Source organism: Vulpes lagopus, chromosome 20 (assembly GCF_018345385.1).
Source record: "Vulpes lagopus strain Blue_001 chromosome 20, ASM1834538v1, whole genome shotgun sequence".
In the NCBI taxonomy this organism is placed as follows: domain Eukaryota; kingdom Metazoa; phylum Chordata; class Mammalia; order Carnivora; family Canidae; genus Vulpes; species Vulpes lagopus.
In genome coordinates this window covers 37,643,051-37,660,820 of record NC_054843.1, presented here as the reverse complement: position 1 = coordinate 37,660,820, position 17,770 = coordinate 37,643,051, and the positions used below count along the sequence as shown (strand labels likewise).

General features: G+C 39.7%; 1 protein-coding gene across 3 annotated transcripts in view; it reads right to left on the bottom strand.

The window, feature by feature from the left end:
- The window catches only part of CHMP2B (charged multivesicular body protein 2B), a 30,727-nt gene extending 14,972 nt beyond the window's left edge, over positions 1-15,755 (bottom strand). The window contains exons 1-3 of one of the 3 annotated variants that reach the window (XM_041734826.1): positions 15,366-15,755; positions 1,634-1,725; positions 249-362 (exon numbers count right to left, since the gene is read on the bottom strand). In XM_041734826.1, the coding sequence (XP_041590760.1) occupies positions 249-362; positions 1,634-1,725; positions 15,366-15,399 (240 nt within the window). In that variant the 5' untranslated portion in view covers positions 15,400-15,755. Of the gene's footprint in view, positions 1-248; positions 363-1,633; positions 1,726-7,141; positions 7,162-15,365 lie in introns of those variants that run through there. The other 2 variants (XM_041734825.1, XM_041734824.1) reach the window with 2 other exon arrangements.
- Positions 15,756-17,770: the final 2,015 nt, after the last annotated feature.

The window sequence follows — 17,770 nt, the reverse complement described above, 5'->3', positions numbered from 1 at the left end:
AAAAAAACAAAAGCTCTTAAAAGGCACATGAAAAGACACTGAACATCATTAGCAATTAGCAAAATACAATTTAAAATGACAACCCACTATACACCACCAGAATGACAAAAAGACTGTCAACTCCAACTATTGTCCAGGATGTGCAACAACTTTACTTTCATATATAGCTGGCAGGAAGAGAAAACATTACAGCCAGTTTGCAAAATTGTCTAGCAGTTTCTTACACAGTTAAACATACATACACTTACCCTATGATCCAGCAATCCCACTCCTAGGAGTATACCCAAGAGAAACCGAAACATATGTTCACACAAAGACTTCAATTCCATCTTTACAGCAACTTTATTCAAAATAGCCCAAACCTGGAAATAACCCAAATGTCCACTAGCTGGTTAACAGATAAATTGTGAAGTATCCATCTATGAAGTAAAATTTAAAAACTAATAGTGATTATATAACATCAATTAATCTCAAAATAACAGGGTTGAATGAAGGAAGCCATGTTAAAAAAAAAAACAGAGTTCATATTATATGATTCCATTTATATAAAGTCTAGAAAATGTGAACTAATCTACAGCAACAGATCAGTGTTTGCTGGGGAGGAGGGAATCAGGGAGGGATAGGTCTAAGACATTACATGATCTCATTCATATATGGAATTCAAGAAACAAAACAGAGGATCATTGGGGAAGAGAAGAAAAAATAAAACAACATAAAATCAGAGTGGGAGACAAACCATAAGAGACTCTTAATCACAGGAAACAAATGGGCTGCTAGAGCGGAGGGGGGTGGGGGATAGCTGGGGGATGGGCATTAAGGAAGACATGATGTAATGACCACAGGTGTTATTCGAAACTGATGAATCACTGATCTCTACCTCTGAAACCAATAATACATTATATGTTAATTGAATTTAAATAATCTTTTTTTTTCATAAATGGAAGCAAAAAAAAAAAAAAAAAAAAGAAAGAAAGACATTACAAAGGGAGTAAGGAAATTTTTCAGGCTATGTCCGTTACCCTGATGGCCCTAATGGTTTCATGAATTTATCCATATGCCAAAATGCATGAAATCATATGCTTTAAATGTTTAGTTTACTGCATGTCGACATTACCTCAATCATGCTGTTTGTTTAAAGATTTTAAGCAACATACATTTAAAAATATAAAAATTTTTAAGGTGGGCAAGATAATCTATTTTTTAAAAAGTACATTCATTATCACAGGCACAATGATCACTAAAATATCAAATAAGACACCAATGAGTTAATGTAATTATTTCTTGTAATTCAGAATTATTCTGCCTTTGTTTTTTTTTTTTTTTTTTTTTTTCTGCCTTTGTTTTTAACCAAGAATAAGGTAGCTGTGTTTTGAGCAGTATTTCCTCATAAGCATTCATGACTTCTACAAACTGAAGAATAATCTGATTTTATAATCAGCAGGATACACAGAATCCTGATAAAAATCATCAGAATGACACAATAAACAAAGGTAAGCAGAAAAGGCAGGAAGGCATTAAATGCCATTTCTTAGTAAATCACCACCTGCTATGTGTCTTTTCCTTAGCTAATTATTCTAACATTAATTTCTGAATTTTTTTGAAAAGTTAAACTGAAATTTAATGTTCTACTTACCAGCTGTTTTTCTTGTTTCTCTAAAGCTGCTCGATCTCTGATTATAGCTCTCTGCGTACCTCGTAATTCTCGATTCTGTTCTTTTATTACATCTAAGAGAACCACAAAAAAAACCTAAATGTATGAATTCTAAAATTTTCTTCAATACCAGTTGAAATATTAGACTTGGAGACCTTAATAAAAAAAGAAACCTTGATTTACTAGATGTTAAAATTTTTAATTCAATACACTAAAAAACTGTCAAATACTAATACTTGGATTATAAATATTAATTATATAAAGAATTACAAGATACTTACAGATATGCTATAGTCTTGAGATTTAACCAAAAGTGTATATAAATCACAATAAAATATTCCTTTAGAGAACTGATAGTATGCAATGCTTTATGTGGCACATATCATGTGTGTCTCTCTCACTCTCCCTCACACACACACACACACACACACACACACACAATTTCTCATCTCTTCCTCTGCCAGTATTAATTAAATTCCAGGAAGGAAGATAGATCATGTATTTATTAAATCCTTTTTCTACTCTAGAGTGAAGCAGCAGAACTTCCAATGAGGCAGACCCGGATTTGAATCCTCCCTCTGCCACTGAGTCATTATATGATGATATCTTGGCAAAATTATTTAATATTCTAAACTTCAGGGTTCTTATTCATAAAATAAGGATATTATGAAGGTGTAAGCAGCATACATAATGTCCTGATATACTTTTAAATTTCCATTCGATCTTAATGTTTTTTTAACTTATCTCAATTCATTTGGATTCATTAGTCCCATCTTTTGAAGAATTAAAGTATTAGTCTAGGCCTGATGGACCATAAATTGGGTTAATTGTTACTAAATAGTAATTTCTTCACAAATCACAGATATGGATGGTAATTCTTGCCAAAACGGATCTCTCATTATCAGGAATCTTGCTAAGTGGTGTATAGCTAGTATATAATATTCACAACAATGCTATGGAGTTGCTTTTTCTATATTCGAAGAAAATTGAGTGTTAGGAAGTTTAAATAACTTGCCCAAGGTCACAAGGTAGTAAGTAGTAATGCCAGATTTGGATCCAAGTGTTCTGTCTCCTAATCTTAGTCACTTCATTAGAGTACCTTTCCAGTCAAGAGGTAGATTTAAGAACAACTGTAACAGAGAAAATGGTCTCTTCATCAAATGGCATTGAGACAACAGAATGTCCACATGAAAAAGAATGAAACCGGACCCCTCCATCACAATGTACATAAAAATTAACTAGGGGCACCTGGGTGACTCAGTTGGTTAAGGTCCAACTCTTAATTGGCTCAAGTCATGATCATGAGATTGAGTCCACACTGGGCTCCAGGCTTGGCATGGAGTCTGCTTTAAAGTCTCCCCCTTCCTCTATCCCCTTTTGCCGCTCACATGCACATGCTCTCTCTAAATAAATATATTTTTTTAAAAAATTAACTGAATAAAGGATTAATGACCCAAAATATAAGAAATGAAATCATAGAATTCTTAGAAGAAAACATAAGAATAAATCTGCATGATCTGGGATTTGGCAATAAATTCTTAAAAGCATGAGCAACAAAAGAAAAATAGATAAGATGGAATTCATGAAACTTAAAGGCTATGTCCCAAAGGACATTATCAATTTTTGGAAAGACATTGTACAGAAAGGGAGAAAATATATACAAACTATATATGTGTTAATAGTCTAATATCCAGAATATTATATGGAACTACTAAAACTCAAAAACAAGACAATCTCATTAAAAATGGTTGAAGAATCTGAATAGAACTTATCCCAAGGAGATACAGCAATGGCCAATAAACACATAAAGATGCTCAACATCATTAGTCATAAGGGAAATGAGAAATACTTCACATCCACCAGAATGGCTATATTCAAAAACAAAAGTGGAAAACAACATGTGTTATTGAAGATGTGAGGATAGTTACCCTAATATTTTGCTGGTAGAAATGTAAATGGTTTCAGCCACTGTGGATAACAATTTGGTGGCTCCTCAGAAAGATAAATATAAAATGATCATATGACCCAGTAATTCCACTTCTAGGTATAAGAAGTTTTATAAAAAAAAAAAAAAAATGAAGTACTGATACTACATTAATAAATCTCAAAAATATTATACTAAGCAAAAGAAGACAGATATAAATGGTCACATTTTATGATTATGCTCATATGACATATGAGAAAAGATAAATCCATGAAGATAGAAAGCAGACTGGTAGTTGCCAGGGGTTAGAGAAAAAGGAGAATGCAGAGTCATTGCTTCACTTGTATAAGATTTTACTGTAAGGTGATAATGATTTGGAAGTAGAATGGTGGTACTTCAACAGTGGTATATAACCACTAAATGCCACTAAATTGCTGTTCATTTTAAAATGGTCAATGTTATGTGGATTTTACCTCAAATAAAACAAGGGCCAACACCCATTATCCTTTTACTAATGGAACATCACAATTTATGTTCTACACATTTCTTTGTATAACATATAACTTTACTGAGTCAGAATAAAAACTATATTGAGGAATAGGCACTATACTACGTGGTTCACAACAACCACAAAGGTAAGTACTATTATCTCACTTTTTTTCAGAGGAGGAAATTTATATTTGGTGAGGAAATCTGCCCAAGGAAGAAACGGTGCTAGGATTCTTGTACAGGTGGTCTGATTCCAGGGCCTCTGATTGTAACTACTATATTATGCTGTGAATGAATGAAGCCTTTTAGACAAACAAGAAATAAAGTTATCAGAAACATAATTCTTATAAATATAGACCTGTATTAATAAAATTGTACAGGATGAAAAACACTTCAGTCATTATATAAAGGATAACTAATCAACTACAATGACTTTCTGAATAAAAGGTAAATAAGATGCCAGAGCTCCTCCTTACAAGACATCTATTTCACCTCCTTTGCATACTATTTCTCAATGAAGTTATATTGGTGGACATCTCATGCTCAGGATTTTCTAGGGATGTCATTTTGTAAGTTCCTTAGATACAGGAAACCATATCATATGTATAAGGGAAATGGAGGGGGGCGCCTGTCTCTCCTACCACCTACTTTATTCTGGATGGGCAACACATTTCACTTAAAAAAGAGAAAGGAAATGTTCCATAGACAAATATATTTAGGAAGTGTTAAAGTTTTTTTTTTTTTTTTTTAAAGATTTTACCTATTTATTCATGAGAGACACAGAGAGATAGAGAGGCAGAGACACAGGCAGAGGGAGAAGCAGGCTCCCTGCGGGGAGCTGAATGTGGGACTCAATCCTGGGACTCCAGGATCATGCCCTGAGCTAAAAGCAGTCGCTCAACCGCTGAGCCACCCAGGCATCCCTGGATAAAATTGGGGGAAAAAAAATGCAGTCAATTCTTAAGGGGAGGAATATATGGTAGATTATTTCCCAAAATTATTTATTTTTTAAAAGATTTGTTTATTTATTTACTTACTTAAGAGCACATGCACAAGCAGGGGGAGGAGCAGAGGGAGAGGAAGACAGAAAGACTCCCCACTGAGTGGGGAGCCCAACATGGGGCTTGATCCCAGGACCCTGAGATCATGGCCTGAGCTAAAATCAAGTGTCAGACGCTTAACCAGACTGAGCCACCCAAATACCTTTATATCCAAAATTTATTAATCCAAGGATCTCCTTTAAGAAATTTCTATTAACATTTCCTAGATCCAGTGTTCCATGGAGCACTGGTTGGCATGCTATTTTAAAATAACATGGTTTTTAGTTTCCTAGGGCTGCTATAACAAATACCATAGACTGGGTAAACAACAAACTAATTTTCTCACAGATCTGGAAGCTGAACGTCCAAGATCAAGGTGTTGGCAGGTTTGGTTTTTCCTGAGGCTTCTCTCTTTAGCATGCAGATGGCTGCCTTCTTGCTGCATCTTCACATGGCCTTTTCTCTGGGTGTCTCTTCCTCTTCTTTAAGGTCATCCTCTATTGGATTAGGGCCATACCCTCATAACCTCATTTAACCTCAGTTACCTCTCTACACACCCTATATCCAAATACAGCCACATCAGGGGTTAAGACTTTAACATATGAATTTTGTGGGCATAATTCAGTCCACAGGATCTTTCCTCTGACAACTGTAGATAGACAATAAACAGCAGAGCTCTCATTTCCCTAGCTTTAAAAGCAGTCATCAGTCATTTTCATCCTCAATAGTCAAACACTCCCAATTTTCTTCTTTTGAACTTAGAATGCTACTTGCCAAAGCCAATGAACTGGTATAAAAACATTAAGCACTCACCCTACTATTTCAACAGAAAGTGTTCTATATACAAAACTATGAAATTACAAATAAACTCTTGGAGTATTACTTTTTTTTTTTAAGATTTTATTTATTTATTCATGAGAAAGAGAGAGAGAGAGAGGCAGACACAGGCAGAGGGAGAAGCAGGCTCCATGCAGGGAGCCCGACATGGGACTCAATCCTGGGTCTCCAGGATCACTCCCTGGGCTGAAGGCAGCGCTAAACCGCTGAGCCACCCGGGCTGCCCTGGAGTATGACATCTTTGTGTACTGACAACTCCCTAAACCCAACTAGTATAAAATGAAAAGGTAATACTGGGATAGTGATGAGGGTCTTCTAAAGCCATTAGAGTACAGGTGAAAGAGAAGCCACCATATTGACAAGTTAAATTGTGGACAGACAACTGACACAGATGCAAAGCAGTTGCTCAAAGCTTTGACTACTAAGATCTAGAATTCTATCAATACATACTTTTTCATTATGAGAGTGCTATAATATATAGTAACAAGTTAATATTTGATCTTTGTCTTGAATTCCTGGCACAGAGCTCCTAAAACCCTTGGAATTTCCTTAGCGATAGGAATATCTTTTAACTCAAGAAAGGGAACCCCTAGATAGTTTTTATAGGAAGCTGGTTACTAGAAAGAACAAATGCTTGATTAGTGGGTAGAAGTTCAGCCCCACCAACCTGACCTCAGGAGAAGGGAGTGAGGCTAAAGATTGGGCTAAAAAAACTCCTGACTAATAAGATGAGGAGAGCTTCTGGGTTGGTAAACATCCTATTAGGCATACTGGGAGGGCAGCATGCCTGAAAAGGATGAAAGCTCTGTGCTGCTTACAGCGCCTAAAACTTTCCTTCCATTGGCTACTCCTAAGTAAAACACTTTCCTGAGTTTTAAGAGTCTTTCTAGCAAATTATCAAACTGTAGATGAACTTAATGGGGTTCATCTACATGAACAATGACACAAATGTAGATGAACTAACAGCTGGTTAGTCAGAAGTACTGGTGGCAAACTGGGACCTGTGACTGCATCTAAGATGAGGACAGTCTTGTAGGACTGAGCCCTGACCCTGTGGAGTCTCTGCTAACTCTACATAGTGTTAGGACTGACTTTTTGGAGGTACCCAGTTGATGTCAGAGAACCAGAGTGCAGAAAATAGGTATAGCCATCTTTGTTGGGAAAACACATATCATGACATGAAATTTTACCAAAACATACCTTAATCAAAAGTTTTACTTCACTTTTCTTAATTTTATGTGTCACTGTATATTAAAGAAAAATAAAGAAAATTAACTACTGCATAGCCCGTAGTTAATAGACCTATCAATATTTAAACAGTTCTAAGCTATAAAATGAGGGCATCTAATGTTGCATATTAAAATACAGTCATAACACTTTAAAACATATTACGGTAAGTAAGAAAAGATAGTAAAACATTTTCTTCATATGAGATGATAGGTATATCCTATAAAACAAATTATTGTTTGTTTCAACCTTATTTTCCATTATATTCATTTTTTGGTAGGTTTGATTTCCTCCCAAGATTACAAGCTCTTTAAGAGCTAGGAGCAAGTATTTTATTTATCAATTTGTATTCCCACTACACTTCATGCCAACCATTACCCCAATATAGTATACTTAGCCATGATCTACAGGAGTACAAACATATATTGAAAATGTAAAAGAAATGCTTAATAGACATATTCAATACATTTCTTTAAAATATATAATAAACTGTATCGGTTACCAAGCAAGATGGTTGATAATTTAATAATAACAGAACCTGAGCTATGATAAATCTCTTTATACAGTGGAAAAATAGAGCACTGAAATAGCCAGATATTTCCCTTACAATTTTCTGCTTTCCCCCTTTTTTTCATTCCGAGCCAAGACAGGGACAGAAACATATACTGGGTATTGCGGACATCTAGGACATAAAGTGCTCGGCTCCTGTCCATGCAAAAGAATATGCCCAAATTTTTATATTTCAGCATTTCATCTACCTTGTAGGGCTGCTGAGAAGCACAGGTGGCAATAAAAAACGTTTGCATTGTGAAAATGGCAATGGTAGCATGGCTGTGACTGTGGTATGTTCTCTTTGGTACCACTCCCTGAAGGAAAATGGGTCTGGAGGCCACCCCAACCACTACCCTCTTTCTCATCCATACCCAGCACAACACTTAAAGAAGGCCACCCAAGCCAGCTCCACTGTAGGCATTAAAAAGCTATTCTAGCCTTTTGGGCTCTTTTTACTGAATGAAATACACATGTGTGCACTAGTGACTGAAGACTTAAATTCTGGATTTCAGAAGTTACAGACAGAAAAAGCCATTCTGCTTTCCTTGGTTCTGAATCAATAAGGTCTATCTGCCTGGGGAGGGGGGGGCGAGGGGGGGAGTAAGTAACAAAACAAAACAAAAGGGACCTCCATGTGGTCCAACCTAGCTTACTAGAATTCTCAACTGGGGTTTGAGGTGAGGCCCCAACTTGAATTATGGCTGTCCTTCCAGACCTTGCTTATTTACATACAATTTCAACATTTGAGGATTAAAGCAAAAAGTAATTATCAACTCTAAATACAGGCATTCATTAATTTGTGAATTATATTTTAAATGTATTTAAATTAAAGTGCCTTTCTTCTTGGGGAGAGGAGGTGGCCTGTCTCAAGGGTAGTTCAGGATCATTGCCCCAGGAGCCCTGAGGCACAACATGCAAATGGTACCACTCAGTGGGATTCCAGCTGGTCTACTTGACAACATCCACTCTACCATATACTGGGTTTTGTGCTTTACCATAAAGTCAGGACAGAAATTTTAATCTAATACAGCATATTTTCTGCTTTTAAATGTATTTCTTTAAAGGAAAAAACAATCATTTTGGTTCATGCAGTTTTACTGCCTATCAGTTGTCCTAAATCTGCTCACTACATGGATTGAAATAGGAGCACAGAAGAAATAAAGCACATCCTGCCTTACCATTTTTATTAACTTGCTCTGGAGAGCAAGACCTGAGAAGGCAGGGAGCTTCTACTTTAGATTTCATCTGCAATCTCCACAGCAACTGTGAGTGGAAGTAGAGAGTCTGCAGCCCTGGTTTAGCAGGAGAAAGGTATTAGATAATTAGATACATACTGACCCTTACTGAATAGAACTGGGGTTGTGGTGGAGCTTACCAAACAATAACCAGGATAGGAGTCCTGGCTATGGGAGGATGCACCACCTTCTTCGGGGGATGGGGAGAAAAAAAACTACAAAATGGTACAAACTCAAGAATTAGGGGATAAAACAGGGATGTTTATGGTCAGTTTCTAGGAAATGCTGGCTCTGGGAACCAAATTTACTGAGAGGCAGAAGGACAATGACAATGAGAGAACACCTAGTGGAGGAATTCAATTTGATATGCAAGCAAATCTCTTTTTTTTTCAGGCTTTGGAAATTCTGTATCAACAGATCAGGGAGGAATAATATTAGTTTAATTAACCAGTTTTGACACATGGTAAAGAAAAAATAAGAACAAAAAATAAAAAACAACAATGGGAAACAGAAAGGGCTGTGGAGGATTGTGCCAACACATTTCTTTTACATATGGTCCTGGATCCATTTAAAAACTAGTCTGAAGTTGAGAAACTCAGCAGGACTTTCCTGGAAGGAACAGGTGGAATACTAAAGAGAAAACAGGAGAGGCTAGTCTAGCCCTATGGTGGCATAAAAGGAATGCTTTCCTCCCCTGCCCCCACCACCAAGTAAAGTCTCAAGTCACTCAAATCCTGAGAAATTCATTCAGATTAATTTATTACTAGTAAAATATCAGTGTTTCCAAGAGCTGAAGGAAGGTCTTCACATGGACTATGTACCAATAGATCTTCAGGTCTCATTTGGTCCTCAAAGACCCAGGCTTTGTACCAACATCAGTAACAGCTTCAGTTCAGAAAACTGTGAAAGAGTATTTTCTCGCTGTAGATGAGAGGGAACAAGAGGCAAAGCTCCTATGAAAGGAAAGTTTCACAGACCTGTGGACTTGAAGGTGCAAAACAGCAGCATGAAAAGAAATACCAGTCTTTGGAGTTATGCTAGGGATGCAGAGAAAGGGGAGACATTTTCCTATGAAATATCTATACTAGAAGTAGGGAGAATTTCACTCAGAAAAATGCTCAAAGAGTACTATAGTTCTGAATCCCATGTTCAATTATTTTTCTTTGGTGTGCCAAGAATGCAGGGGGCAAACAGCAAGAAAAATTTGAGTTTTTAAATATCCACAATAACAAGCACCAAGGAAACCCACAGCATCTTAGGAAAGACCTAGGTATTACAGGTAGTACCAGAAGGTTGTATCTCAGTTGGAAGAAAGCAGAAAAGTTCTGGAGGGGATTCAGTTTAAATAGATGGTATTTTTTTTTTTAAGATTCTATTTATTTATTCATGAGAGACACAGAGAGAGAGAGAGAGGGAGAGAGAGAGAGGGACAGAGGGAGAAGCAGGCTCCATGCAGGGAGCCCAACGTGGAACTCGATCCCGGGTCTCCAGGATCACGCCCTGGGCTGAAGGTGGCTCTAAACCACTGAACCACCTGGGCTTCCCATATAGATAGTATTTTATCCTTTCTTAATATATCACAAATGTGTCAACCTACCTTTTGGCAGGAGATTTATTCCGAGTTAGTCAAAACTTCACAGATTCTGAACTCCGACTAACAGCATACATGGATACAATCCCCAGTAAGGCAAAAACCAAGAACCTTGCTCTTATGCCAGTAAGGCTCCTCAAATTATGTCTAAGCTTGCAAGTGGGTGGCAATGATATATGGATGTAGTTTATAAACAGCTCTGGATATGGAAACTACTTTTGGTTAACAAGTGCTATTATTTTGAAATTTTGTTTCTAAATTATAAATCAATGCAGAGATACTTTCAGGAATCCTAAAGAGACTGCTACCTTGCATAAACAGAATACAGGAAAAACTTAGAACAGACATAGTCCAACTTTGGAAGTATACAAGGATCTACTTTAGTCCCAGTGAATGCAAGTCAGGAAACAGAGGCTAAAAAAATTACAATATAGGAGCGAGATCCTTAACGCAATTTGAGATTGCATCAGAGAAGAAAAACACCTGACATAGTGCAGGTTAGCCAGGAGGAGGAAAAAGAGGATTCTATGCATAAAGATATCACAAGCAAAAATACGTCAGAGAGAAAAGACCGTGGTATGTACTGATGAATATAAAAACAATACTGCTGGACAGTAAAATGTTCAGAGACATGACAAGAAAGTCAAGGATCAGATCATGGAGGGCCGTATATGCCTTATTAAAGAGCTCTCACGGATTCTGTTGGTATCATGGATATACTAAAGGGGTTTAAACTGAGGACCAGCATAGTCTGATTTGGGTTTCAGGTAGATCAAATCACAAGGCAACTCTGTAGATGAACAGTTTAAGGGCTATGAAACTATAGGGGGAAAAAAGGCAGAAAGATGATGTAATAGAGTGCAAGGTAAATGGGATCTGAATTAGAGCAGGAATTGCAGGCTCACAGTCAAAAATTGTGTGTGCCAAATACGTAAGAGGCAAAAGGAGCAAAACTTGGTAATTAATTAAAGGTAGGAGACAAAATCAAGACCTGCCAACACTGGAACAGGAGACTCAGGAAAGGAACTAACTTAAGGAGATGGTGATGAATTCTGTTTGGAATCTCCATTTGGGGTACTTTGGGACTTCTAGGTAGAGATACTCAGCAAGTCAGGTCTGAAACTCAGAAGAAACTAGAAACACAAATTTGGTATCTATCAGCATTTAGGTAGTAACCACAATAATAAGGCTTTGGGTAAGATCATGCAAGGAGAGACTGTACAGTTAGAAAGGTGGTAGCCCAACATGGAACCAAGAACACTACCATTTAAGGAGCAGGGGGAAAAAAAGGGGAAGGAAGGGAGGGAGGAAAAGAGGAAGGAAAAAAGGAAAAGATGAATCTGAAGGGAGACAGTAAAAGAGTGGTCAGAGAATATATTACAGAGTTTCATGGAAGCCAAAAGAGAATTTCAATAAAGAAATTATTAGGATCAAATGCAAAACATAGGCCCAAGAAATGATCACTAAAAAATGGCCATTTTGGCAATCTAGGAGTCACTGATGATCTTAGCAAGATCTCATTACTTAAGATGTAAAGCAAACTGCTGTAGAATTGAGGGGTGGTCTGAGAATAAAGGGGGAAGGAATAGAAGACAACACTACTCCTTTAAGAAGTTTACATGAAGAGCAAAAAAACTGGCCAATACTTCCTATTCTTAGGTTTCTACCCTTGGGTCAGTGGAGAGTCAGAAAAAGGAGGGTTTTTTTTTTTTTTTTTTTTTTTTTTTCTTCCAGTTCTACCACTATGTGAAATTAAAGCTCTACCACTGATTCCAAGAGGAAAATAGCCTGGCTCACAGACAGTTACCAAGGTTGGGAATTCCATATACTAGAAGAATAGCAAAATTAAAATGTGCCATAGGATCTCTTATACAAAAATATTATCAATGATAATACTCAAGGGATGAGGTTCTGGTTTTGCTACTAAGTTGTGTCACCTTGGGCAAATTACTTAGTTCTCTGTATCTCAATTTCCTCACCTATAAAGTGAGGACAGTAATAGCACTTATCATCTAAGTTTTGTGAAAATTAAATAAGATGCTGCACACAAAATGCTACCACAGTGCTGGCTTAGAGCAGGACCTCAAATTTGCCTTTAACAAGGACAACAAAAATTATATAGTTCTTAAAATTTTTCACTTTTTAAAAGACCTATTTTAGTTGTGCATTTATGATAAATCCTCATGGCAACCTGATTTACAGGTTCATAATTAGTTTCAATAAATAGGTCACCATTAGTCCACTTGGGGTGGGGGGAGAAGCACTGTAAACGCATTACCGCATGTACATGTATATACCTTAAAAATCAGTATAAAAGGGAAACCAAATACTCCACTGTAATTTCAAATTCAAAGGAATTTTTCTCTTCTGTGGCATTGAAGTACAATTCTCATTAATTTCTCTAACAAAGTATACACTGCAGTCTTGTTCATCTTTGTGTCAAAAATGAATTAAACATAACTCTGAATAGTAATAAGTGCTGTAATGTTGTCTCCCTTTTTAATTTACAAGTGCCGTAGTCTTTAATGATATAGCATGCAACTCTTCCAGCCAATCCAAATAGACAAAAAGATTCATTTTTCCAGATCTATATGCAGTTACATATTTCCTTATATTTCAGAATTTCATTACTGCTGAAACAGATAAAAAGGCAGCATACAGCAAATGATCTTATGATCAATAATCAACGAGTCTAAGGTCTGGGAGAAATGCATAAAAATACATTACATTTCATAATATACAGCCTCATTACTGCTAAGAAGAATGCTGTCACCTTTTCAACAAAACACCCTCTTTTTAATAAAACAAAGAGTAAAAACACCAATAAAGCTCTATATCAGAAAAATGAAAGTACAAATCTATAATTAAAATGTCATTAAGTGATCTGAATTGACATGATAATGTAAAAAAAAAAAAAACATCAAGTATGCAGTTTAGTAGTTATAGTAAATGCACACAGTGGCCAAATTTATATTCAGAAATTTCACACATAGATCTTTTAAATCAGTAGTATAGTTCCTAGCCAAAGTCCTTAAGACTTTATTTTCACAAATAAACCTATTTAGCAAAAAACATTATTTCTTGGATGAATTAACCCAACTGCAAATGAGTATGCAATTAAACATCCTCACTGTTTTTTCTCTTTTCTCTTTCTCTGGTCTGTACTTCAAGTACAATACAATAGTCACTAGCCTGCCAAATTCACCAAGAAGCACACCAATGAGAATACAGAACTAACATTTATGTCTGTGAAAATATTTGACAGATATTAAGCAATTAAAGCTGTTTGGCCTTTAATGTTAAGACGTTTTTAAAAATACAATCTGTAACATCCCAGTAACAAAGGTCTAACTCTTTTCCTCTCTTTAGTAAATTCTCACTAAATAAAACTGAAACAAAAAAATAAACCTTTCTGCCCCTCCCCACCTGCCCATAAGTACAGAAAACCATGATATTGGTACTGAAACAGTGAAGAAAGTGCCACATTCAAAATTAGATGGCATTCTCAAATAATTGTACTACATCCTATACCAACTCGGAAGGTATTCCAGGTACTGTAAATGGTACTTCTTAGTTAATAAAAAGTCCATAAATCAGGAAAAAAAATTTTTTTTTGTCGCCCATTCAGGGCAGGCAAAAATGTATTATGCTGTGCACTAAATCAGGACTAAAATTACATTATGTGTTGAAGTGAAGGATAGAGTGGCAAAGTAAAAGTGATGTCTTTGTTATCCTCCCCAAAATAATGTTGCTGGCACTGGGACAGTCCATACAAAGGAATAAAGAAGTACCCCAGGTCTGGACTCAGCGCTGTTTGTACCAACCGCGGTCTAGCTACCACTGCTCCTTTTGTGGCAGGGTTAGACCCTTACAAAGAAGTGATTCTTCGGTTGAACCAACAGCAACCTAGACTCAACATGTAATAGGAAACACAAATTTTAAATAACTTGAATGAATTTGATTCCTGGTGGCAGTAACTGAAAATATCAAGAATAATTCATTAATGTTATATAATATACACTACAGTAATTGCTTTTAAACAATTTATATATTTCTGTACATTCTTTTTTTCTTCTTAAGATGGCATTGAGCTGTCTGAACCAATGCAAGTATCTGAAAGTGTAAACTTCTATGCAGAAGTACGTGTCACATCTTTTACTTAGCGAAAGATAATCATAGGGAAGGGAAAATACATTACAAAAAGCAAACCCGAGTCACTTCCCTTAGGTTTCTTTTCCATTTCTATTGGAGTCGGTAAAGAAGCACTTGTTTCACATCTCTGCCGTGGGATATTCTTAAAGCAAGACGACCCAGACCCAGGTTCACTTTGTGCCCGGAGCCTGGTGTGCCCCGTCCAGCTCCACACGGGTTTGCCGTCTGCGCTCCAGGACGCAGGGCGACCGGCCAACAGAGGCAACCGGCAAGAATTCGTCAAATACCGTCTAATGACACCCCAGAGCCAGCCGCACGCAGCCTCCCCGGAGGGCTGCAGGTCTCGCTAAGGGGGAAACAGGCGGGTGGGGGCGGGGGTGGCGGTGGCGGTGGCGGTGGCGGTGGGGGCGGGGCGGGGGCGGGCGGTAGGGCCGCGGCGGCCGTCACGGGACCGGAGCCGCGCAGGTGAGGCTGAGGCGAGGCTGAGGCGAGGCTGAGGCGCGGCGCGTCAGGAGACTCGGGGAAGCCGACAAGTGACGCACGAGGGCGGTCACCTGTGGGCCACCGGCCGCGACCCCGCCTCCGGGAGCAGAAAGAACCGTGGCGGACGCGCCCGAGACACGCCAGCGGCGCAGAGCGGGGTCCCTTCCGCGCGGCCCCGACTCACCGTCCACGGTTTTCTTCTTGAATAGCGACGCCATGGTCAGGGGCCGCGCCCGGGCCGCCGGCTCCGCCCGGTCCCGCCCGCGGCCGGAGAGGACAGGACGGAAGAGACGGGCCCGTAGAGGGTCCGCTGCGGCGGGGCGAGCGGCGAGCGGCGAGCGGCGAGGGCAGGTCTCCGGGCGGGAGCCGCGGAGGGCGGGCGTCGCGACGCCTGCCGCGGCCGCGTCGCCCGAGCTCAGGTGACCGACAACTAAACACTTTTTGGAGAAGTCACTTGTAGGCGGCGCCTGCGTCAGAGGCGCGCGCGCCTGCGCACTGCGGCGCCTGAAGCCGCTGCCGCCGCCCTCCCGCCCTCCCGCCCTCCCGCCCGCGGCGGCGTGGGAGCTTCTGCGCGGGCTCGGTCAGGCCGGCCGGCTGCCGCGGGAGCGGGTTAGCCCTCGCCTCCTCCAGCGGGGCGGCCGGAGGGGTCTCCAGCGTGTCAGCGCCAGAGGGCGTCGTCCCGGAGCCAGCCGGAGATGCCGGTCAGCGACGCCCCGTCGCCGCCTCGGGACCTTCCTCAGTCCGGGCAGCCCCGGGGGTCCTGAGGGGCGGGCACCTGCCTCGCCGGCCCGGGCGCGACCGCCCGGCGCGTGTCCGCGAGTCCTGCTCCTGGGCTTGCGGAGGGCGGGCGGGAACAGGGAGCAACGTGCTGCCGCGCTCCTTGTTGACCGTTCTTGGCTGGAAACGTGAAAGACACGAACAGAAACCCCACCTCTGCGTACGGATTTAAAGGCCTCTGTTTCTTAAAATTATTGCTCGAGAAAAATTCACGAGTATACTGTGAACCTATTACAGTGCTATGTGACTGCATCGTGATGCGTAATGTGTGTTGGGGGAGGAGCCCCTAAAGGAAAAGCGTAATAAATTATTCAGAGAAGCGTAAATACGGAAAACACAGCCTGAATCAAGACGGCGAGCTCCCGGCTTCCCCGCGCGCCTCAGCCGAATGTCTCATTTCGCTGGTCAGAGTCTTACTGACTTTGCTGCGGACTTTCCGCCTCCCATCTACTGGCGCTTGAAGCCACACAGCCTTCCACGGATAAAATACTAGTAGCCTTTGTTTCAGTCACTCCTGCCGGCGGAAACACTGCAGTCACGGCGTCTGCTATCAAAGTGCTCAGGGACACCGATGATCCTGCTGTTGTCGCTAAAACTTAGCTGAGGCTGCTCATGAAGACTTTCTCAGAACGATATGGTGATACGCAAATTACTCTAGATGTTATGGGACAATGAGTAAGGAAACAAGAAAAACTAGAAATAAGAACTCTGGGCTCTGAACCCGAGACCTGGCCTTTCTGTGTGAACTATATGGCAAAAAGGCAGTTTACCCTGGTGCCTGCTGTGATGGATGGGGTTGAGCTGTGCTTGAGCGCGTGCGAGGCAATGAGCTGTTAGCGCGGGTAATGCTACTCCTCCCCGCCGCAGTCACCCCTGCTTTATTACTCCTATACAGTCCCCCCCACTGACCCAATTGTAACAGTTGGGAAAAATGCCAAAATACTTAGCAGCAACCATATGGAAGACCCTCCAAAAGTGCACAGCAGGAGCTAAAGAGGCTTGTTCATTACAATAAAGACAAAATAAAAATATGTAGTATTTAAACTCAGCACTCTAATAGCTTGATTCTCCCGTAGTTTGAAGCAGCCAGATATTAGCTGAAATGCACCAGACTGGTTGGCATTCATTCTAATTAGTTGGCGAACAAACTGTACTTGTACATGTTTCATATCTCACTCCTTATTTAAAGGGCATGCACACTTAAATATAGCCGAGAGGCTGAGACTTAGGACACCAAGGAGCCAAAAACTAGAGTACATCAGTATTTTTCATTTGCTTAACACCATCATCATAAAACAAAGCACAAAGAAACCCACCATCATCACAAACACTGAATCAATAAGACGCCTATGTAAGCATGGTGGATAGAGAAAATATTTTGTTTTTTAAAAATATTAAGAAATGATGAACTCATATCCCATGGTCAAATAATTGTGACTCAATGCTCTTCTTCCAAATTGCTCAGATAGCATTTTTCTCTTACCTACCTTGCTATCAGGTTTTCCATCTTTTCTCATTCACTTGTTACAGTTCTGACACCAATTCCAGTATGTGTGTCTTTCTCCCCCCCCCACACACACACCAAGCAATTCTCAGACACCATCTATGTATTCCATACATGATTCAACTAGACTCGCCACTCTCTACATGGAGTGGAGTGTCAGATTCCACTGGTCAAAGGTTCAGTTTAAGAATTGTCCCCACTTCAGATGTCAATCACAAATCCAGGTTGTTACTTGTGATTCTGACGGACCAGTTGTAAATCAGAGATTTCCATACTGTACTTCTCTATCTCCCACCTTGGGTTTGATG